Genomic DNA, 22,266 nt, shown 5'->3' with positions numbered 1-22,266 from the left:
GTTTTGCTTTTGTGAAAGAGCATGTTCTGGAGTATTAGCTTCCCATCATTCTTTTTCATAAAGGAGCTAGACTATGGATGTTTCATAGTTGCTTTGCCCTTATTTCTGGAGGAAAACGGAGGAAACTCACATGGCCAAGGTTCAGCCTTTCCTCCAATCTCTTACCCAGAGTTGGAGGATGAGTTATCTTCAGAGGACTTTGGCCAGGCTTTCTATAATAATACTGACTCTTATCAGAAGGAGGTTTGCACTTGGATTTATTTGGACATGCCCTGTAGTCACTCAGATACCTCCCAGAATTTGCTAATCTCAGATGTGTGCATTTCTTGCTGCTAGGTGCCTTCGGGGAAATGCAGGCAGGTCCTTATCACCAGGTGTGCTGCTTTCTAGTAATAAAAGGGTATTATTTAGGTCTTCCATACAAACTGCAAGCTGGATGTTAAGAGAGCAGTAAAGAAATTCACTTAAAGCTGTTTTGGGTGCATCTTGTATTTCCTGCAAGCTCCTGAACGAGCGTAAAGAGATGGAAAATACTCTCTTGGAGATTGATGCTCTGAGTTAGAGCAACCACTAAACATCTCTTTCATTAAATAGTGCTATTCCTGTCTCTTGTATGATTGGATGTTTTAGCCCCACGAAGAAATACCGTGGAGTCACAGAATGCCTTAGGTTGAAGGGACCTCAGAGATCATCATCTACTCTCAACCTCCCTCCATGGGCAGGGACATTTCTCAATTAGACTTGGTTGCTCGAGGCCTTATTTGGCCTGGCCTTGAACACCTCCAGGGAGGAGGCATCCACAACTTCCCTGGGCAACCTATTACAGAGTCTGTCCTCCACATACTTAAGAACTTCTTCCTACGATCCAGTCTAAACCTGCTCTCCCTCATTTCCCCTTGTCCTGTCACTAGACACCTCCAGCTTTCCTGTAGACTCCCTTCATGTATTGGAATCGGTGAACCTTAACATCCTTGTTAGACACAATGTTCTGACTTGCAGGGCATAAAAGGAGTGAGAGAGAAGCAGGAGAACAACACAGCCTGCTTTGTGCTGTTGACAGAAATTTCAGGGACTTTTGGGCTTTACCTTTCTCCTCATGAAAACCTGATGACTTATCTCAGTGCATGCAGAAGGAGTGGGCATTTGCTCATTCCCTGCTGGCCCAAGCTGTGTGCTGCTGCAGAGGCTTCCTTGCTAGTGAAGGCAAGAGAGGTGTTTCTACAGCCAGAGGATACTGTGCCAAATTCCAGTTTGAGTCTGCTAAAATGTGTACACCAGTAAGATAAAACTGTGCATATTAAAGGTCACCTTGTTTGGAAGAAGAGTATAAACATTTTTATCAGGCTAGACAAATTCAAACGAGAAGATAAACATACTTTTTTAACACATGGGTGATTTAACTGTTGGAAGAACTTGCCAAGAGAAGTAGTCACTCTGCCTTCCAGTGTTCTAAAAGACTGGTTTCCTGAGAAATACAATTTAGTGGGAGTGAGCTTTTGGGTTCTATGGAGAAGTACTGGAAATTCAGGGTCCTGGGACACAGATCAAGATGTGACATAGGACACAGTGTTCCTTCAGGTTTTTCTTTATACTCTGTGCTCTTGCTCCTGATGTGTTAACATTAATGCACGTGACATTTGCTTATCATGGTTTTGAGACTGGGGTGCTTTGGTGATAAAGGAATTTGAGGGATGTTTGGGGTGGTGTGTGGGGGCCACCTTGCCTGTTGGGAGTAGCTGGCAAGACAGCAGACAACACCTGCATCTGGGGCACGGCTAATGTTGCCTCATGACTAGCCCTAAAGCATCCAGTTTGGGATATGTAGGTGCTGAGAGTGGACTTCATGTGGGACAAGACTTCTGGATCTATTAAGGTAAGTAGCTGCTTTATTGTGGTGGACAAATCAGGTGTTTAGTGATGAGGAGAAAGCAGAAGGGAATCTGATTTGGGATTTGCATTACAGTGAGCCCTTGTACATCTCCTGTCTTCTCACCAACAGCTGACTTCAGCGCTTGAGAGAACCTAATTTCAGCTCCAGAGATGAAGATTAGAAGGCCTCTTGTTCATAAATGCAATGTTATGGCAAAGATTTATTTGGCAGAACCAATTACTAATTTCCTTAAATGAGAGCAGTGTTTAAATGATGTAAATATTTTATTTTTAGTGTCTGTGTGTAAAATCTTACACAGATAGCAAGACAAGTGGTTTGAATTTAGTGTGACTGTGGTGAAGAAAGCTGGCTGCTTGTGAATTGGATCATCTTTGGTAGTATGCTAAATGCCTGACTGCAAAAACTTGGGAAAATGTTTCTACAGGGAACAACCAGAGGAGCATCTCCCACAGGGCTTATGTGTGTGGAAGGAAAAAGTTTGTGGATGCTTGCTTGGGTTTCGTGTACACCCAGGGCTGCATTTGTAATCAAGTTTATTTCTCAGAGAAGCTTGAGGAAAGGCAAATTCCTGGAGGCATAACTCAGCAGCATTTGGGTCATATAACCATCAAACATAGTTTGGAAAGAAACCCCAAAATGTAAACTTTGGTATGGCCAAGTCCTGGTAACTCTTAAGATCCTTTTGAATTTTTTGGGGGGAAGGCTGAAAATCCAGAACTAAGTTTTGCATTTTCTCTAGTCAAATAGCTGTATTTTCTTCAGCCCTTTAAATTGGTTTTGTGTAGTCTTCTTTCTGTACAGACAACTGTAAAGCTTTTTGCCTTACAGAGAGTCAAGGAGTACAGGTTTACCACTACAGCCGCAGCCAGCTGTAGTGACAAGGACAGTGGTTAACGGAAGAGCCAACAAGTGGCTATGTCTTACTGCTCTGCTCTTCCCTTTCTGTCTGCTCTGCCCTTTTCTGGCTGAAAAGAAGTCTCAGACACAAATCTTTCTACAGCTGGCAAAGTGTGTAGCCAGTGTACAACTCGTATGTGTTGAGTGCTCGTTAGCAGTAAACAGCTTCAAAATCAGTTATTTTTAAATGTATCAGAGCTGCAGCTTTGCCAAGCAAAATAGTTACATCCCTTTTAAGCAGGTTTTCCATGGAGTTTGAACGTTTTTTGAGTCTCATCTTGCATAGAACCTATTTCAGAGCTGGGAAATGCAATCCAGTCCTGTACAACTCAAGTCCCCTGTTGCATCACTGGAGGAGACACCACCAGGTGTTCTTAGGTAGAAGACAATGGTTTCCGTAGAGAATCAGGTAGAAAATGACAGAGTAGATTACAGTCTTTACCACTGCTAAGTACAAAGAAAATCCTTTGTATTTGCCATGCACACTCATATTTTTGAGGTGTTCTACTGGTGTCAGCTGCTACCACGACATGGTACATAACTTGCAGTATGTGTTGAAATGGGGACTGTTTAAATCGTTTCTGGAACACTGCTATTGACTGCTCTTGATCTATCTTGAAAGTATTGGCCTAAAAGAACTGGAAGATAGTCCTGCCTGAAAGCCCAAAATGAAGTCATGTGTCCTGGATGCTACCCAATGGCAGTTTTGTAGCCTGAAGGGAGGCTGTAGCCAGGTCGGGTTGGGCTCTGCTGCCAGGCAATCAGCAACAGAACAAGGGGACAGAGTCTCAAGTCGTGCCAGGGGAGGTCTAGGCTGGATGTTAGGAGGAAGTTGTTGGCAGGGAGAGTGATTAGCATTGGAATGGGCTGCCCAGGGAGGTGGTGGAGTCACCATTCCTGGAGGTGTTCAAGCAAAGCCTGGATGAGGCACTTAGTGCTATGGTCTAGATGACTGGATAGGGCTGGGTGCTAGGTTGGACTGGATGAGCTTGGAGGTCTCTTCCAACCTGCTTGATTTGATGATTCTATTATTCTAATACAACTCCTGTACTGAAAAGTGCCATGGAACAGAAAGTGAATTTAAAGTGCTTTCCAAAGCAGTGAATAATTTGAGGAGATGCTTCTGGTAATCAGGCCTTAAAACAGGAAGCTCAGCTCAGGGCAATAACACATTTCTTCTGACAAGACACAGGTGTTTCAGCCTGCCTGCTGTTACCGATGAACAAAAGGAAGAACAAAAGATGAGCTGATTGCTCTTTGTGGTTTCCACTCTTACCTCTCCTCACTCCAGCACTCGCTCTGAGGTCATGCATGCGCTTTGCTCCCAAAATGTTTATAGAAGATGACGACTACATCCCTGGTAACCCTTTTTGTGGAGTAAATAGCCGAGCCGAGTGCATGCTCGTGCTGTGTGCTCTGCTGCAGGGAGGTGCCTCTTGCCCTGCACAGAATAGTTTCCAGTACTGGAAAGCCTTCTTAATGAGAGCTGTTGCAGCATTTTGCCTTATGCCTCCCAGCTTCTCCTGAAACCAAAAGCCAGCCCTTAGTTCACACCAAGTCTCCCAGCTTCTCCTGAAACAAAAAGTCTGCCCTTAGTTCACACCAAGCCTCCCAGCTTCTCCTGAAGCCAAAAGCCAGTGCTTAGTTCACACCAAGCCTCCCAGCTTCTCCTGAAGCAAAAAGCCAGTGCTTAGTTCACACCAAGCCTCCCAGCCTCTCCTGAAGCCAAAAGTCTGCCCTTAGTTCACACCAGGCTCCAGATTCAGCTCACTCTTGTGGTTTGCTTTTGGGTATGGAGGCAAAATATCCCACATGATCAGTGTCTCTGGTGTCGAGTATTGATCTGTAAGTGGCCCGGAGCCAGGCTTGCAGCTTTAGTGTAGGACAGATACTTTGCAAGCAGGGGTCAAGGCCTGGCCAGTTTGCTATTTTTGTGACAATTGTGATGAATCTTCTCTTAAAATACAGGCCCCCAAATTTGTAGCTGAGTTGTGATAGAGGTGGTTGCTCTGAGGTGCTAGCTGAGCTGTCATCAGTGTCTTGTCTGTTGTTACACCAGGATGGCTTTATCTCCTCCATAGAAATTCAGTGCTACAAAAGATTTTGCTAACAGATTTTACCTTGTGGAAGGTGAAGTTCTGCAATAAGCAGTGCCTGGCCTCTTTAATGCTCCAGCTCACTATTCAGTCTTGAGCAAGCAGCTTTTTCTTCAGAAAAAACCCAGTTGTTAATGATTTTCTCTAGTGTTTTAAAAAATGACTGTAAAAAGAGATTGTTTCTGCAGAGGTACCAGGCTGTATGCAGTACCAGGAGTTCAGGCAAGGTCAGAGTTTTAATGAGGGTGAGATCTGGGAGGTTTTGTGTCAGTTGCCTGCTTGCGTGGTAACAAATGTAGGTGAGCGTCAGCCTTACTGCTGGGCATCTGTTCTAGTTTCCTGCCTACCACAGTGCTGACCACAGGACACTTCCAGCCCCAGCGAAGGGAGCAGTAATGATCTTACAAGGCCAAGGAGAAATGCTGTAGTGTAACTGAAATTTGACATCTTCAGACTTAGTAAAACTCTTGCAAGTGTTGCTGAGAAGATTCTGAGTTTGCTGGTGTTCAAGAGGGGGGTGTGTGGATTATCATTCTGCCCCTGTACTCTGCACTGGTTAGACCACACCTTGAGTACTGTGTTCAGTTCTGGGCCCCCCAGTTTAGGAGGGACATTGAGATGCTTGAGCGTGTCCAGAGAAGGGCAACGAGGCTGGGGAGAGGCCTTGAGCACAGCCCTACGAGGAGAGGCTGAGGGAGCTGGGATTGGTTAGCCTGGAGAAGAGGAGGCTCAGGGGAGACCTTATTGCTGTCTACAACTACCTGAGGGGAGGTTGTGGCCAGGAGGAGGTTGCTCTCTTCTCTCAGGCAGCCAGCACCAGAACAAGAGGACACAGCCTCAAGCTGTGCCAGGGGAAATTTAGGCTGGAGGTGAGGAGAAAGTTCTTCACTGAGAGAGTCATTGGACACTGGAATGGGCTGCCCGGGGAGGTGGTGGAGTCGCCGTCCCTGGAGCTGTTCAAGGCAGGACTGGACGTGGCACTTGGTGCCATGGTCTAGCCTTGAGCTCTGTGGTAAAGGGTTGGACTTGATGATCTGTGAGGTCTCTTCCAACCCTGATGATACTGTGATACTGTGATCCTTGCTGGATCTTGCACTTCAGACTACTAGGAGCAGAAAATTGTAGCTAAACAGTTCGGAACTCTTCAGTTTTGATGATTTGTTTTTAGCTTTGCAAATATTTATGCCATGGGATAATGAGTCTGCTAACAAAGAGCCAAATATTTAGAAAAGCTTTCCAGTGTCATTAGAGAATTACAGGAGATGTGGGTATGTCCATACCCTGGGTGAGCACAGAGCTTTGAAGCATGTCCCTAGAAGGGCAGTGAAGCAGTTGAGGGGTCCTGTGAGGAGCAGCTGCAGGAAATGAGGTTGTCTGGCTTGGAGAACAGGAGGCACTACTATAAAAGAGGTTGTAACGAGGTGGATGTTAAGTCTCTTCTTCCCAGTAGCAGGATGAGGAAGTAGGCTCAAGTTGCACCAGATTAATCTGGATATTACAAAGATGAAGCTGGTGAGAGGCCTGGAACACAGCCCAGTGAGGAGAGGCTGAGGGAGCTGGGGGTGTGGAGCCTGCAGAAGAGGAGGCTCAGGGCAGAGCTCATTGCTGTCTACAACTACCTGAAGGGAGGCTGTAGCCAGGTGGGGTTGGTCTCTTCTCTCAGACAACCAGCAACAGAGCAAGGGGACACAGTCTCAAGTTGTGGCAGGGGAGGTCTAGGCTGGATGTGAGGAGGAAGTTGTTGCCAGAGAGAGTGATTGGCATTGGAATGGGCTGCCCAGGGAGGAGGTGGAGTTGCCATCCCTGGAGGTGTTGAAGCCAAGCCTGTCTGGGGCACTTAGTGCCATGGTCTGGTTGATTGGCCAGGGCTGGGTGCTAGGTTGGACTGGATGAGCTTGGAGGTCTCTTCCAAAAGAGACCTGGTTGATTCTATGAACTGGTTGTTAAAGCATTGGAACAGGCTGCTCAGGGAAGCGGTGGAGTCGCCATCCCTGAAGGTGTATATAAAAGATGAGCAGTGTAGATGTGGTTCTGAGGGACGTGGTTTAATGGTGACTTGGCAGTGCTAGATTAGCAGCTGGACTTGATATTTAAGGATCTTTTCCAACCAAAATGGTTCCACGATTCACAGAAGCTTGTGACAGCGACTTCAGGTGTCAAGCTGTCCTGTTACACACTTTTGCTGGGTGCATCTTTTCCATGGGCACATCTCCATCTGAGTGCCCCACAGCTCTTGGTGTTCTTTGCTCTCTTGTGGGACGTGGTGCTCTCCAGCTTCTCTGCCTTTGTGACAGCTCTTAAACACTGGTCCCCTTGTTTTGCTTTGGTCCCAGAGACCACGTCTGGAAATGGCTGTTGCTGTCCTTATTGCATCATCCTATGGATCTCAGAGGTGGAGTGGAACCACTGCAGCAACATAGGGTGGTAACAGCCATCAGTCCAGGCAAGGGCAGCAGCTCTGGAGTGGGCTTCCCAGGAGATGCATGGCCATCTTTGCTACACTAAGCAGGTACTAATGTTGCTGTTCAAACTCTTCTTCTATTCTCCAAACTCACAAAGCTGTCTTGCTAAAACGTTCCCTGTTTGCACTGGATCTCTGTGGAAGAAGCCTGTAAACTGACGGTACTGTACCCAGGCACAAGAGATGCTTGTAAGTATGATTATTGTTGGATGGTAGTCATGGTCCTGGTTTGGTGTTTGCTTCCTTTAGCTGAGAAAATTGTGATTTCTGTGTTCTCCATTTATTGGTTGCTTTGGTCAGAACTCCAGTGGACAGGGAGCAGTCTCTTTGCGTGTAGATATATGTAATTGTGTGTGTATTTGTGTGTACATCTGCATGTCTGAACTTGGAGTTACTGATAGGTCTTGGAGTTGAAAAATTACTTGTTGTATTCCTAAGCTGTGGTGGGTTTTCAGGCACAGGCTGAAGAGCTTGACTGTGGGTGGAGAAGAAAGATGGTTTGGAAACTTTCAGAGTTCCCTGGACGGATTGGAGATGCCAAACAGCAAAAAGTGGTGCAGCTTGGGAGTCACCTCCCCTGTAAGGCTGCTGTGCAGCTTCCTTATGGAATACAGTATTGAGTCAAAACTAGTATTGAATGGCAACTTGAAACATTAATTTTGTTTTAATTCAGACTTCTCATTAGTGTGTCAGTGTTAACAAACTGAAAGCCACTACCAGCTTAGTGCTCTTGTTGTTGGGAACATGTCACAAATAGCATGGGGTTTTGTGGAGAAGGTTGTAAGCTGCTTTCAAACCTCCTGAGCTGTCAGAAGGGATGTCCTGTTGCTGTGAGAATGTGGCATTTTCAGGGTTAAAGGATGATGGTCTTTGTATGGCAATGAAAAGATGATGACCTTTGGAGTTCTGTAGGGCAGGAATGTGTATAGACCCTGGGAGCTGAGATTCGCTTGCGCAGTGCTAGTAAAGCAGAGATGGATGAGGAGTGAATGACAGGTTGGGGACAGAGTGCAAATACCTCTTCCTTTTATTGTAATTAACATATGCCAGCCTTGGTGTCAGATTTAAGGCTTGGGGCAGAAGGGAGAATATTTTTCCTTTAGTTTTTAACCTGGAAAGATGAGGCCTTAAAAATGGAGCATGGACAATGCAGTATGAAATGTGGAGCTTGCTGTTGCTGTCTCGTGTCTGTGAGCTTTCAACAGCCCTAATAGCCATTTGATGAAAATATAAACTTGGTGATTTTGTGCTTTTGCCAAATTACTATGGAAGTGTTGACAAAACAGCTGGGGAAGTCATTAATCACATTTTTCTGAGGCAACTCATGACATTCTTTTCATTTTAGATGCAACTGCATGGCTTTTTTGCTTTATATGTGTTTTCTTTTATGGTGATCTGGGTTTGCTGTACATGAAGGTTTCAAAGACTGGTTTAAAGCTGATAATCAATGGGAAAATGTGTAACAGGGCTGTGTCATTTGCAAATTAGAGCTTGCTCCAAATTGCCCTGGAGATGCTCCTCTTAGTGAGGGCCACTAATGGAAATATGACATCTTGGTCCTTTCACGTGGTGGTTTTTAGGAGTTCTAAAGAGCCATTCATTGAGAAAGAAAAACCCTTTTGCTCTGCCTGCTGCCTGAGAAGTTTTCTAATTAGAATCCAGTTTCATCTGCCCTAGTGGTGGCAGCTCCTAGGAAGGTTGAAAGCAAGAAGCTAAGGTTTGTCTGCTGTGGCCATTTCGTCTGGCACTGTTTGGTTCTGGAGTGTGAGAGGTGCAAAGGTCCACAGGGCTGTGCTTGGGCACAAGGAGAGAGGAGACCTCGTTTCTGGGTAAGCAGTGAAGAGCCTGGCTGGGCTGCATGTTGGTTGCTCTGAGGAATTCTTTAAGTTACTACTCTAGTAGTGGGTATTAAGTTGCATCATAAGGACCAGTTCTTTTGGCTTTTCTTTTTCTCAGTATGATTTTGGTTTGCACTTCAAATCCAGTTTCAAAGTGAAGCTCGAGTCGTGAGGCTTCCTCATGGTAAAGGTGGAACCTGCAGGGCTTTATGCCCAGGGATGAAACACAGCTGAGATGAAAAAAGCTTTGGGTATTGAACCCAATCAAGTATTTTGTTGTTGGTGATACCAGTTGTGGAGGAAAAGAGGCTGTGTAAGAGAGGGAGACAGAGTGATCTGAGCCCCATCTCACCTGCATGCTGCTTAGGAGGTATGCTGGGGACTTGGCAGGCAGCACTGCAAACACTGTGACATGCACTGTGACTTAGCTGTGGTAGACATCTGATGTGACCCTGAAAAGTACAGGAAGCATCATCTTTAATCTCACTTGCTGTTTAAAAATCAGGTCCAGTTGTTCCAATTCTGAGCTTGAAATCTTCCTAATTTGTGTTTATATATCAAGCTGTGGAGCTAATTCTTCATTCTTTGCTTCCTTTCAAAATCCATGCAGAGAGGAATAAAAAAACCCGACCCTTTGTGATAAAGTCTTTCATTAAAAGAGACTTTGAGCAGCAGCATGCAAATGGGGTCATGTCTTTGCTTGCTGGACACATAGGGATTTGTGTTACCTCCTGCTGTTTGCATTTCCCACGCCCCACATCTTTAAGATGAGAGAGTTGGGGGAATCTGGACGGATGCCCTGGCCTGCTTTGACAGAGCAGAATAGCTGCAGAAGCCTGGGTGTGCTCAACCTGCACTTCTCTCTGCCCTCACATTTAATGTGGGGCAATTCATTTAGTGTAGCATCTCCTGATCAGAAAGTTTTGGGGGCGAGGAGGTAAGTCCAGCCTCTCTCAGCAACTGCCCTATCAGTCGAGATGCCAGACTGCAGAGCTATGCCACCTGATGGGGTCAAGCAGGAGTGGCTTTAGCCATGGTTGCTGTTAGCCACTCAGGAGAGCAGCATGATGACATTTCTTTTCCAAATGCCTGCTCGTAGTGCCACTGCAGTTAGTGTGTGGTGTGGGGTCTCTTGATTTTCCCCTTTGGTTGCAGGTTGGTCTGTGCTCATGGCTCAGCAGAGTTTTCTGGAGCAGCTTAGTGTGCTGGGAATGCAGGATTCGTGTTGGTGCACGCTAGGCTTGAATACAGAGCATAATGGGGCTCTTGGGTGTGTATGGGGGTGGTAGGCAAAACCCAGATGGCTAAAAGAAGAACATCCAAAGGCTGAGCTTCGTAAGGGAGCTGCTATGGGGTGGGGAGGGGAGGGTGAGCCAACCTAGAGTGGGGCTTTCCCTGCCCTGTGCTGCTGGGTAGGAACGGTGCGAGCTGGCACTGGAGCAGCTGGATACAAGGGCAAAAATAAAAGGAGTAAGCCCATTGCCAGTTTTAAAGGCAGGAGGTTAGAGGATTGCTATGTGTGCTGAGAAAGAGCACTGGGCCCTGCCCTTTCCTGGATGCAGGATGTGCTGCAGCCCTGGCTCTCCCGGGACAGAAATAGCACTGCAAGAACTGCTCCATCACTCTCTCCTTTTTCCCTAATCCCCCTGCCTTGTTTTCCATCGCTTCCCAGGACTCCATGGCCTGCCCCTCTGCTGTCTCCTGCCACTTGTGAAATGGTTTCCCCTCCTTGCAGAAAATGCCCAGCTCCCATGACAGGGACACTGCTGCTGGTCCTGCCTTGGGAAAGCCTGGCCCAAATCCCTCAGGTTCTAAGCTTAACACAAGTGTTTGGAGCAGAGAAACAGAATGCATACCCTGAGCATGGTGATGTTGGTGGGGGCCGAGATGTGCAGAGCCAGCACAGGGTGTAAGATGGGGAGAGGATGAGGTGGGATGTGGCCACAGGTTACCACAGAGAGTGCAGATTGAGAGCTGACAGTGCTTTGTTTCTCAAGTTTCTAACCAGCTGGGCACTCTGGGTGCTGCTTCAGCTGAGTGTTCCCAAAGTTTTGCAGGAGGGATGTGCCAGACATGAGTTTGCTGCAGCAGAGGAGGCCCTGCATCTCCTCATTCTTGTTTACAAGGCCTTGTAATGCCAGGCCATGGGGTAATGGGTTTAAACTGGGAGAGGGGAGGTTTAGACTAGATGTTAGGAGGAAGTTCTTTGCAGTGAGGGTGGTGAGACACTGGCACAGGTTGCCCAGGGACGTTGTGGCTGCTTCCTCCCTGGAGGTGTTCAAGGCCAGGTTGGATGAGGCCTTGAGTGACCTGTTCTAGTGGGAGGTGTCCCTGCCTATGGCAGGGGCTTGGAACTGGATGATCCTTGAGGTCCCTTCCAACCTAGACCAATCTATGATTCTGCCAGTAGCTCTGAGGAACAGACAGTTAACTCTGGAAGAAAAAAGTTGGCCAGTGATTGGCAAAAGCCACTGACCTGTGAGACATGCTGTCCTTCATCCTGTGCTGATGAACTTCAGTGAAATAAACTCCCTCTGCAGTTTACCACAGCTCTGCCCCTGGAAGCAGTGGGGCAGCTGCTCCGACATTCCCCGGATAGTTTCTGAGTGATTTCAAGGCTCTTTTGGCTTTTGAGAGCATTTGTGCTTGTTTTTATCAGTAGATGTTAAAATAGCTGCTTTTTCTCCTAAGCATCACGTCGACTAAGAGGAGAGAGGTTTTTAAGGCTGTCTCTGCCAGACTCAGAGATGTTTTCCAAAGAGGGCGTGATGCACATTTCAGTTTCTCTTGAATCTGACAAACCCAAGAGGGCCCAGGCTGAAAGTTGCTCCTGTTAAGCGTCACAGTATTTGTGTTTCCTGACATTTAGAAACAAGTTTAAGAACAATTAATCACAACTTGCTCAACATAGCCTCCAGTAATGTTGAGGGAGTATCTCCTTGGCTGAGCGCGTTGCCTTTACAGTTCAGGAGGGGTGTGAGAGTTGTGTGTGCACATGTGGGTTTGGGAAACACCCTGGGCTTGGAATCCTACAATGAGCATCCCTCATTCCCAACAGGAATGAAAAGAAACTGATGATTTGGCAACTTGCTGACCTTTGAAGTTTGTCCTCCCAAATGAGACCGCGTTCTTCTTGGTGTTAGTAGAGTTACTTGCTCTGACACTTTCTCTGTGCTAAAATACATCAGCTACAGAGATTTTAAGAGAAGAAACCAAAGAACCAGTTAATCTCCAGGAATTTTTCAGCCCAAAGCAGTAAGTTCTCAGCTCCAGCAGCCTCCTCTAACACAGGAGCTGTCCCAGCAAATGAACCAAAGAACCCTGCTATCTTCTGCTGAGGTAAGCTGGAACGGTGGGAAAGTTTATCAGGACAAAAGCCTTAACAACCGATGGCAAAGCTCGTAGTCCTATCAGCTTCAGATCAGTGTAGTTCAGTGCTTTTACTTTCTCTTTGGGGTTGCTGCTTTGGTTGCCGCTCAGCTCTCCCCAGCAGCTGCGGGTGATGCTGAGTCATCAGAAACTCCAGTAGGCACAGGGTAAATTCCCACAGGAGTGGGGGAAGAAGTCAAGCAAAGGTTTTTCCTTCTGTGCTCTGGTTTTATCAGTCAGCACCAGCAGCAGCTCTTACGGACCATCAGACATCCACTTGAGTCTTCTCTAGGAGCAGCAGTAGAGCTTCAGAAAATACCCCACCTCTCAACTTTGGAGTCTCCACGAATTAATCAGATGCTTTGCTAGCCATCATTCAAGGCAGACTTGAACGGAGTACACTTCCTGCAAGCCATCCTTACGCAACCAGCTTGCTGGAGCCTAGCTCGGAGCCATCTCATGTCATTAGATACAGGCAGGCGTCCCTTGCCAGTTACATCTGGTGCTGGTTACAGGAAGGTCCTCGCGGTGCTTGCAGCCTCAGGGAAGTCTTCCTCTGCACTATGCAAACCAGCGTGCCTGCTTTTTGTTTCTTAATGCAGGGGGAAATCCTGGTGATGCAGTTTCTCTGGGTGAGGTGTGTAAGAGAGGAGCACGCAAGCAGTAGGGCAGCCGTGTGGGAGCCGCCAGGGCTCCGCTTCCTCCTGCGTGGGAAGTGACATGCAAATAGGTGGCTTGATATCCTCAGGATGTTTACCCCGGTTCCTTAGGTATGATTCTGTTAATGACTATCTTGCCATTAATTAGCACTGAGTACCTGGTAGGATTCAGTTCGATTCCAGGACAGGTGGATGTTAAGTGTAACACACGGTAAGGCTGACAGCAGTGCAGGGCTGCTCTGCTGTGACTTACCCATCCCACCTCGCCTGGAGTATCCTCTGCCATGGTGTTTGCATTCCTGTGCACTGTCTCTGTTTTCCATGAGCACACCTGGACGCCGGGGGGCAGCTGGTGGCTCTCCTAAAGCACCTTGCCCAGGATTTGCACTCAAGAGTTTGCCTTAGCCGTAGCAAATTGCTGTTAGCCACACCATAGCCTTGGCTGTGCCTTTCTGATAAGGCTGCCCCTCACGGTAGCCAATGTTGCCCTCTGCTGGCTAATTACAGGTGCAAGGATCCATATTTCCCCCTGTCATACGGCAGCAGTTTGCTGCCAGAAATTACTGCTCAGCCCAAGGCTCACTTGGAGCAGGAGGCAGGTTTTGGTCCTAATGCAGCTTTTATGCATGCTACAAGCTCGTGTTTGTTTTCTTTTCCCCTAGAAGCTGCTTTTCATTTAGGAGAACCTCCTGCACCAGAAAAGTAAACTTTAATGACTGTTCTTAAATGTTGCCAGTGGTGCTGAACCCCCTCATTTCCAGGCTTAACCCTTAGAAATGTAACTTGTCCAGGCTGGTTTTGCAAGTGGAATAACTGCAAGATTTAAAGTTATTGTTTGTATTAGTGGAGTAAGACTTTTTGCTTAACACTGTAATCTGGATGCTGAATCCAACAGCTGCTCATAATTGCCCCCTTCCTTGCCCCAGCTGGAGTGGCTGCAGGGTGAGCTGGATCCAGGCTCTGAGCTGGGTTAAAAATAAGCTTGCAAAAAGAGTTATTTTTAACCCTGGTCCATCCCCTGCCCTGGTTCAGGGCACGCCTGCCTGGGCTCTCACGAGGGTGTGCTGCCTTAGCAGCACGGGAAACAGCAAGAAGGAGCTGTGGGGGAACACCAAGGGCAATTCAATGCTGGAGCACCCTGGCAGTTGCTTCTCCAGTGGATATTCCATCTCTGAACTTGGCAATGGACTCTCCCTTTGTACAGCTGGTCTTCCTAAAAAGTCTTTTCCAGGGCAGCATTGCTGCTGACAAAGCTGCAGCAGTATTTCAGTGGTTGGTGGTGGTGGCCTCTGTGACTGACCTTTCCCAGAGGAAGTTATTTTTTAAGTCTTATATTTGCAATAGGTACAGCTGGTTTTATCCACAGTCTGGCTCAAATGTTTCAGATAGGTTTAAATGAGGAGAGGCTGAGGGAGCTGAGAGTGTGCAGCTTGAAGAAGAGAAGGCTCAGGAGTGATCTCACTGCTGTCTACAACTACCTGAAGGGAGGTTGTAGCAAGGTGGGGTTGGGCTCTTCTGCCAGGCAGCCAGCATCAGAACAAGGGGACACAGTTCTCAAGTTGTGCCAGGGGAGGTCTAGGCTGGATATTAGGAGGAAGTTGTTGTCAGAGAGAGTGATTGGCATTGGAATGGGCTGCCCAGGGAGGTGGTGGAGTCACTGTCCCTGGAGGTGCTCAAGAAAAGCCTGGCTGGGACATTTAGTGCCATGGTCTGGTTGACTGGCTATGGCTGGGTGCTGGGTTGGACTGGATGATCTTGGAGGTCTTTTCCTGCTTGGTTGATTCTATGAAATACGAAGAACAAGAGAGAGTAGCTGATGCAAATGACATTTGAATTTTGTTTTGCAGGGTGTGTAAGAGATAATCAGAAATTTGGAGGCTTCTGCTGAGCATGGGACCGTAGAGAATTCAGTATTTGAACCACAGCTATGTGGTGTTACATGTGGCACTTAGCTAATCTCTGGTGTCCCCCTGCTCTCCTGTAGCTTGGCAAGGGGAAAAAGATTGGACTAGTTTTGGGACTCTATTTGTTGACCTAAAACTTGTCCTTACTTCAGGGGAAGATGGGAAGGGAAACTGACAGACTCTGGGTGAGTGAAATGGATTTAATCCTGTCGGTACTTGAAGGGGGCTTGTAAGAAAAGTGGGACTTTCAGCAAGGCCTTTTGTAACAGAACAAGAGATAACAGTTTTAAACTAAAAGAGGGAGATTCAGACTATATATGAGGAAGAAATTGCTTACCATGAGGAGGCTGAAACACTGGCACAGGCTGCCAAGAAAGGTTGTAGATGTTCCATCTATGGAAATACCCAAGGCCATGTTGGACAGAGCTCTGAGCAACTTGATCTAATTAAAGATGTCCCTACTGATTGCTGAGGGAGTTGGACTAGATGACCTGTAAAGGTTCCTTCTAGCCCCAGATGTTCTATGATTCTATGATTTCACTGCAAAATGTGTTGTATAGTGATGGGGAGCAGCCCTCCCTGAGGGCTGTGGGGCAAGGGACAGGTAGGAGTAGGCTTGGACAACTAAGAGACAAGCACAGATTTTTTCTGGAGGTGCAAGAGGGCTAGCACACAGTGATGCTGTGGGCATGTCACCAGGGAGGAGCAGGATTCTCCCAGTGTTTAACCATGCCTTCCACACCAGCTGAATTGGACCAAAGATGTTGAGATCAATCCCTAGCATAGTTAGGAGTTATTTGTTTGGGTTGTTCAGCAGCCTGTGTTCCTCTGGGAGGAGAGGGAACTCCTACTGCTGGTGCCCTGTAATTTGTTAGGAGGTGAACTCTCTTGCCTGGGTTCTGTATGTGCAGCTGGTGTGCATATGTCTGGTGTGCGTAAGTCTGCTGTGCTCTGGGTTTTTTGATCTCCTGGCATTTAATAGACTTCATCTTCAGAGATCTGGCATTGTCAGACTGATGCACGCTGCAGTGCACTTCCTGTGCCATGTAAAATCTCATGGCATCTTGTGGGGAATGCTGGCAACTCTGCACCTGAGCTTTACCTTCCCCCTCACCTCTCGTAGCTGAAGTACTGTGCTCCCTGTGAGGGGAAGAAGTCATCCTGCCAGCCCTCTGCTGCTTCAAGGAGAATCGCGCACATGAGTTCGATGGTGTGACACAGGCAGTGCAGAAGGCCTTGGTGTTACCATCACTTGTGCTTTTGTCTTGCTTGCTTGTGCCTTCAGACGCGCAGGAGACTCCAGGGTGATGAAGCAGGAGTGTTGGGTGGGGGAGGGGCACGGGCATTTCATCACCTGGGACAAAGGGTCCTCTGCATAACATCCGTGCACATCAAGTGCTCAAATACACGGCGGGACGATGCAAGGCGCATCTTGGCATCCTCTTCCCCGGTGAGGCCCTGGGTGCCTCATTACCCTATGAAATGACTTTTTAAACACACCTTGCCTCCTTTTCCTCATGCCCTCAGAAGCGTCTCCCCATGTAGGATTACAAGGTAAAGCCAACGCGACCTGTTCCGTTTGGAAAGCGGCGGTGGTTCGGTGCGCGCCGCCGAGCGGGCATTGCCGCTCTTGGGCCTGGCTGCATGCGTGGTGCTTTCTCCATCTTCAAAGCATTTTCCAGCCATGAACTAAGAGCACACGCATTAGCTGAGAGCACACACCCCTCCCGAAGCAGCTGATGCCAGCCACATCCCAGGAGAACCTTCCAGAGTGTGACACACCACTTTTGATGCAAATAAAATGACGCCGTATTTCGTCAGCTCTATTAGAAGTGCTTCAGTAATTGAAGTAATGAGACTTTAAAAAGCCTCTGAGAGAGAAATGTGGCACACACCTTTCTTCTCGCCCCTTTTGTTAAGTTTTCTTTTCCCTGTTGAATGTCTTTGGTTGGCTTTTGTGTTTGTTACCTTACTGTTTGCTTTTGGATGTGTGGTTTTGCTGCCTTTCTTTCATGCCTTCGGTTACGGTAGGCAGTTTCTCTGCTTTGCATCGTTGGTGGGACTGTTGGTTTCTGCAGCAGAGCAGAAGTGTCCTCTGCCAAACAGCATGAGTGTGGCTGGAGAGCCTCATCTTCCATACTTCTGCAAACCTTGGGGGGTTATTTCCATTGTGTTCATTCGCCCTTGCTGTGTGTGCCTGCCTTGCTCACCTGGACTGTGTTCACTTCTTACATCTTCAACCCAGTTTCCCATCTTCATGTGATCCTTCATGCTCCTCTACCACCCTTCCAGCTATGGATGTTCAACATCCAGCCTCTCTGAACCCACACTGGCTTTGTTTTTCTCCTACCATCCCTGTAGCCAGCTTGGGTATTTCTGCCTACTTTTGCTACAGCCTTTCCTTGAGCAGGGCCAACCCTTCCTAAGCAGACCGTGCAGGTGGGGTGAAATGAGACAACATAGTCTGCACAGGACAGAGATATTGTCCAGAGCCATGTGCTTGGCTTGCTCACCTTTTCCTTTTGGGGAAAAAGGAAGCAGTGGCCCCAGAGTTGTCATATCTAGCTGGCTCTTTGAGTGGCTTGAGTGTGGTGAGAGGGCATTGATGGAGCTTTCTGCTCCAGACACTACCCATTCAGCAGGTAGACGAGACCATCTGTGAGCCAAGGCAAGCCGAGTGTTTTGTGACATTCAATTTCCAGCCCAGTTTTAAGTTTTCTTCAGGCTACACTTAAGCATTTTGGGTGCAGCTCACTCTTCTTGCATTCTTTGCTTTTTCAGGTGAGGCAGATGAAGAAGCCTTTGCTGAGGAGTGCAGACGGAGAGGACAACATGCCCTGCCTTTCCAGCCGACCAACCCACGCCTGCTGAAGTCCCACAAGCCTGCCAGTTCCCCCAAATATGCCTATCATTATAATAGCGATGAGGTGGAAGAACAAGATAGAAGCCGGGTTACAAGCAGCTTGGAGACCCCTTTTTATTTATCAGGTGTGCACAAGCATGTTGATGAGAAATGTGCAGAGAAGGATCCACCAGCTAGGCAAAAGCCCAAACTGAAAAGCCAAGCAAGAGGTTGCTGCTGTGTGTTGACTTAGTGTTAGCATCCCAGTAGATAATAAATAGCAGCTTGTGTGCATTCACCCTGCATTAGCTCTGTGCTTCAACCTAGTCTAGATTCACAAATGTCCTGGGATAGTCAAGGATCCAGGGCAGATGCTGTTGTGCTGCTGAAGCGGCAAGGCTCTTAAAAGTGAAGGCCTTTTAGAGGTGAACTAATCACAGTACTGTGCACTTGGTCTTCTCACATTGTGCTTGGCTTCCTTGTTGAAGGAGAAGTTCAGCAACTTGATATTATTTCTAGAAACTGCAATTTGAGGCACTTCAATCCTAATGGAAGGCTGAGTGTGGTTCAGGTGAACATGGAAGTGTGGTGATCATCCCAGTTATTTTTGGAATTAATTAGTCCTTTGATATATTTCCTGTCTGTAATGTTTCAGCAGTGTAGTCCAGAGGCTATCCTGGACAACAAAGGCCTCCTAACTACTTGTTTTAATTTGAGCCTGCGGTCAAAGCTCATCCAGGACTGCCAGGACAGGTTTTTCTGAACATGAAGATGCCTTTCTAGTTGGATGTCCAAACCAAGGGCCCTTCTAGGTAGTGCTGAATTAGGTGAAGTGCTGGGAAGCAGCAGCAGCATGTGAGGCTCCTCAGGGTAAACACAGCCCATGAAAAATACCCAGTGTACTCCAAAGTGTGCTCACATAGTCCCTGTGCTGTACCAAGGCCAGCTGCATTTAGGAGCCTTTAAGTCTAACACTGTCTTCTGTGTGGAAGACCTAAGGCTGTGACATGGGCTGACAGCTTGAAGAAACAGAAACACTCAGATAAATGTCTTCCTGGTCAGTTGCTAGGGGCTTTATTTCTTTAGGGATGGCTAAGTTGAATCTTTCACTTGAAAAGCAGGGGATAGGGGGAAAGGAAGAAAAAAAGTTAACACTTCTCTGCAGAAGCCTGAATGTAACCTCCGGGCTGATGTCCTGGAATCTCCCATGCAAGGCTTACAGGTTTTTGTCTCCTGTGTCTGCTGCTGGCTGGACAAAACCTTGGCTCTGCACTGGGAGGCTTGAGGTTCTCTGCAATCATAACACTACTTTGTAGTGATTTCCAAAGAGCATCTGGGTTTGACCTGCAGCTTGTCATTATAGGAGCAACTTCCAAAGATTGTTTAGGACTTTTTGCTGTGAATCTGTTTGTGCTCCAAGATGCACAAGCTTGCAATTAGAATGAATTTCCAGAAGTATCTGTGCAAGCAGAAAATTGTCTCTGCTACCAATAGACTGTGAGTTGCCATAAAAGTATTCGGGGTGAGAGCCTGATTGCAGTTAAGACTTGAGATTTTACTGTTGCTTTAAATGTTTTGCCTGCTGTTCCTCTGATGGACAGGGCTGCTGAAGGACTGGTCGAGTCAGTCATAAAAACTTAACGTGAGTGTCTCAATCCCTCCCTGGGAAGTTTGTGCACGAGCCCTGGCCAGTAATGCTGCTCTCCTTCGTGGGTGTTCACCTCTGCCGCAGACTTCACCCAGCGCAGCTCTGTAAATACATAGACCACTGACTTGCTCCTGCTTGGCTTCTCATTGATCACTGCAACACGCTGACACGAGCCAGCGCTGGGGAAGAGCAGCATCTCTTCTGCCTTGGTCTAAAGCCTGTGATTCAGTGGAAAGCAGTTAAGTCCAATGGCCTCAAACTGGGCACCCTTCCACCTTGAATCAGGTGGTTTTGCCATCGCTGGTGTGTGGCCTCAGCAGTGAGACTGCATGGCAGTTCCAGATATTGTCCCAGTGAGAGCACCTCAGGCAAATCCTCAGCTGTTAATGATTCATCTGCAGTGGAATGGCTTTCCCAGCTTTCAGAATGGGAATGGTTCAGTGTTGATTTGTAGCAAGTTGAAGGAAATAGGGATAGGTTCTGTCTTTTCCATTCTCTAGAATCTTGTATTCTCTAGAGCCCAGGAGGAAGGCTGGCCAACTTGTTTAGGTGGGCAACCAATACCCAGAAGCGAGATGAGTCCTCTCCTTAGTCAGGATTTTCAGGCATTACAGTGGGTATTTAAGAAATTAGAATTTAATGTGATTCTCCATTCAGCACTGACACTATTTTAGTAGAAATTGCTCTGGATTTTATCCCGTTCCTGGTTTCATAATAGCCTTTTAGAATGAACTCCACCTCTTATGCTCTGAAGTCACTGCACATCTCAAAGAGTTCTCTAGCTCCAAGCACATGCTTTTAAAATAGGATTCAGATACTGTCAGTTCTGTGCTCCACAATCATCTGGTGTATGACTGACTGGGGATATCCAAAGTGGCATTAATGCCAGCAGAGGCCAGGGGCTTGCAGCCATTAGCAGCAGAAATAGTGGTAACTATCCCTGGAAAAACTACTGAGTTTGAGAATGTTGACATTTCTGTAGGAAGAATGGTTGAAATGTTTAATGGTTAAACTACTGAAGATACATGATACAAAAGAGCCTTATTTGAAAGGTAATATTGCAAGGTTTGCTCTTCCTTTGGAATGAAATACCTTCTATTAACTCACAACTGAAAACATTAATAATTCATTCTTGCTCCTTCTTCATCCACTGGCACCCCTGAAGAGGAAACCACTTTAAAAAGGAGTAGCTTAACTAATCTTGATCCTTCTCTGCCACAGATTGCTCTGTGGACAGCTGAACTGTTTTTAGTTTATTTGCCTTTTAGTGCAGTCTCCTTTTTCCCAACACACAGCTTCCTGAATTACACTTTACTAACCACTAACATCAGAATGCTTGGTTATCCATGAACTGATAACTTTATAACTGATACAGCATAAACTGATTGCTTGATAGTTCCCTCTCATACTTGTATCTGGGCATGTGATGGAAAGAGAACAGAAAGCAAAGCCACTGTTTTCTGTGGGTATCTAGTACATGAGGAATGCTGGAGGTGTGGAGATGGGAGGGAGTTCACACTCCCTTAGCTCCACATCCCCTGGACATAGCTGTGTGCAAGTGGGACAGGGAAAGAACCACACTCTTCTGCAGGCCGAGGGTGAGAAGAGTAGCTGGTAGATTTGGAACTGGCTCATTGTTCCCTGTCTTAGCCAGAGCTGTCTTCATGCATGGATCTTTGGCTGCTAGTACAAGAACATCCCATCAGCCATTTGCTTCCCATAGAAAGTGGCACATGGAAGGGCTACTAGGGCTGCACAGCCTTGCAAGCTTTTGCTTGCTATGCAGCAGTAAAACCTTGGAGTCTGTTCAGTAGAAGTATTGCCTTAATTAATGGCAGGCAAGCAGGTTGTATCTGGCTTGGTATGCTCTTGTAGCAGTTCTAGCAGAGTTGGTACTGCCATTAGTATGGTGAGCAAGCATGAAGGAAGGACTGAGTCGTTAAAGCTTCCCAGTCCCCTCAAACATCAAAGTTGGGATTACATCAGTGGGTTGGCCAGTGAAACTGGAGAACTCACCCCTTAACAGTGTGGGTAATTAGACAGTGGAGCAGCATACCTAGACAGGGTGGGATGTTTGTCACCTCAGGTCTTCATGTAAAGGCGAGTTCTGTCTCCTCACTGCTCCGTGGCATGGGCAGGAGCTGTGGATGAGAGCTGAGGATGCAGTGAGAGAATTAATAGGTCAGATTGTAGTGTGTGTTGGGCAGTGGCTGAGGCTGGAAGAAGGCAATGTGAAAGTGTAGTGTAAAGCTGTAAATTGTGACTTGAGTCACACATGTAATGAAGCTGTGATCTGGGGCAAATCCTCATAATTGGTGTGTGCAAATGTGGTCAGTCTGAAATAACAGATAGTGGCTGAAACTCAGAAGTGAGCTCCTTTTGAAATACAACTTTATTGTTTTGACTACAGATTTCTAAGAGCAGAAAATGAAGAAGTCCACTACAAAACTCAGTTCACAGTGCTCCACTGCCCTGTTAAAGCTGTCTGTGTATGCTGGAGCCATGGCTGCTTTCATGGTTCGAAGGAGGGCAAAAGAATGGCTACAAAGAGGTAGTAATGGCACCAAAAAGTTAGTAATCTTGAAAACCTTTTTGTCTGGGACTTGAGCAGAATGCAGGGATCCCTCCCACTCCCAACCCCAGGGCTCCAGAGCCTGAAAG

General features: G+C 47.0%; 1 protein-coding gene across 2 annotated transcripts in view; it reads left to right on the top strand.

The window, feature by feature from the left end:
- DNAJB6 (DnaJ heat shock protein family (Hsp40) member B6) overlaps positions 1–22,266 on the top strand; it is a 59,294-nt gene that overhangs the window by 31,053 nt on the left and 5,975 nt on the right. The window contains exon 9 of one of the 2 annotated variants that reach the window (XM_064162809.1): positions 17,897–18,103. In XM_064162809.1, the coding sequence (XP_064018879.1) occupies positions 17,897–18,103 (207 nt within the window). Of the gene's footprint in view, positions 1–17,896; positions 18,256–22,266 lie in introns of those variants that run through there. The other variant, XM_064162807.1, reaches the window with a different exon arrangement.

Source organism: Pogoniulus pusillus, chromosome 23 (assembly GCF_015220805.1).
Source record: "Pogoniulus pusillus isolate bPogPus1 chromosome 23, bPogPus1.pri, whole genome shotgun sequence".
NCBI classification, from domain to species: domain Eukaryota; kingdom Metazoa; phylum Chordata; class Aves; order Piciformes; family Lybiidae; genus Pogoniulus; species Pogoniulus pusillus.
Note: the sequence above shows the minus strand (reverse complement) of the source record. Positions and strands in the feature narration are given on the sequence as shown.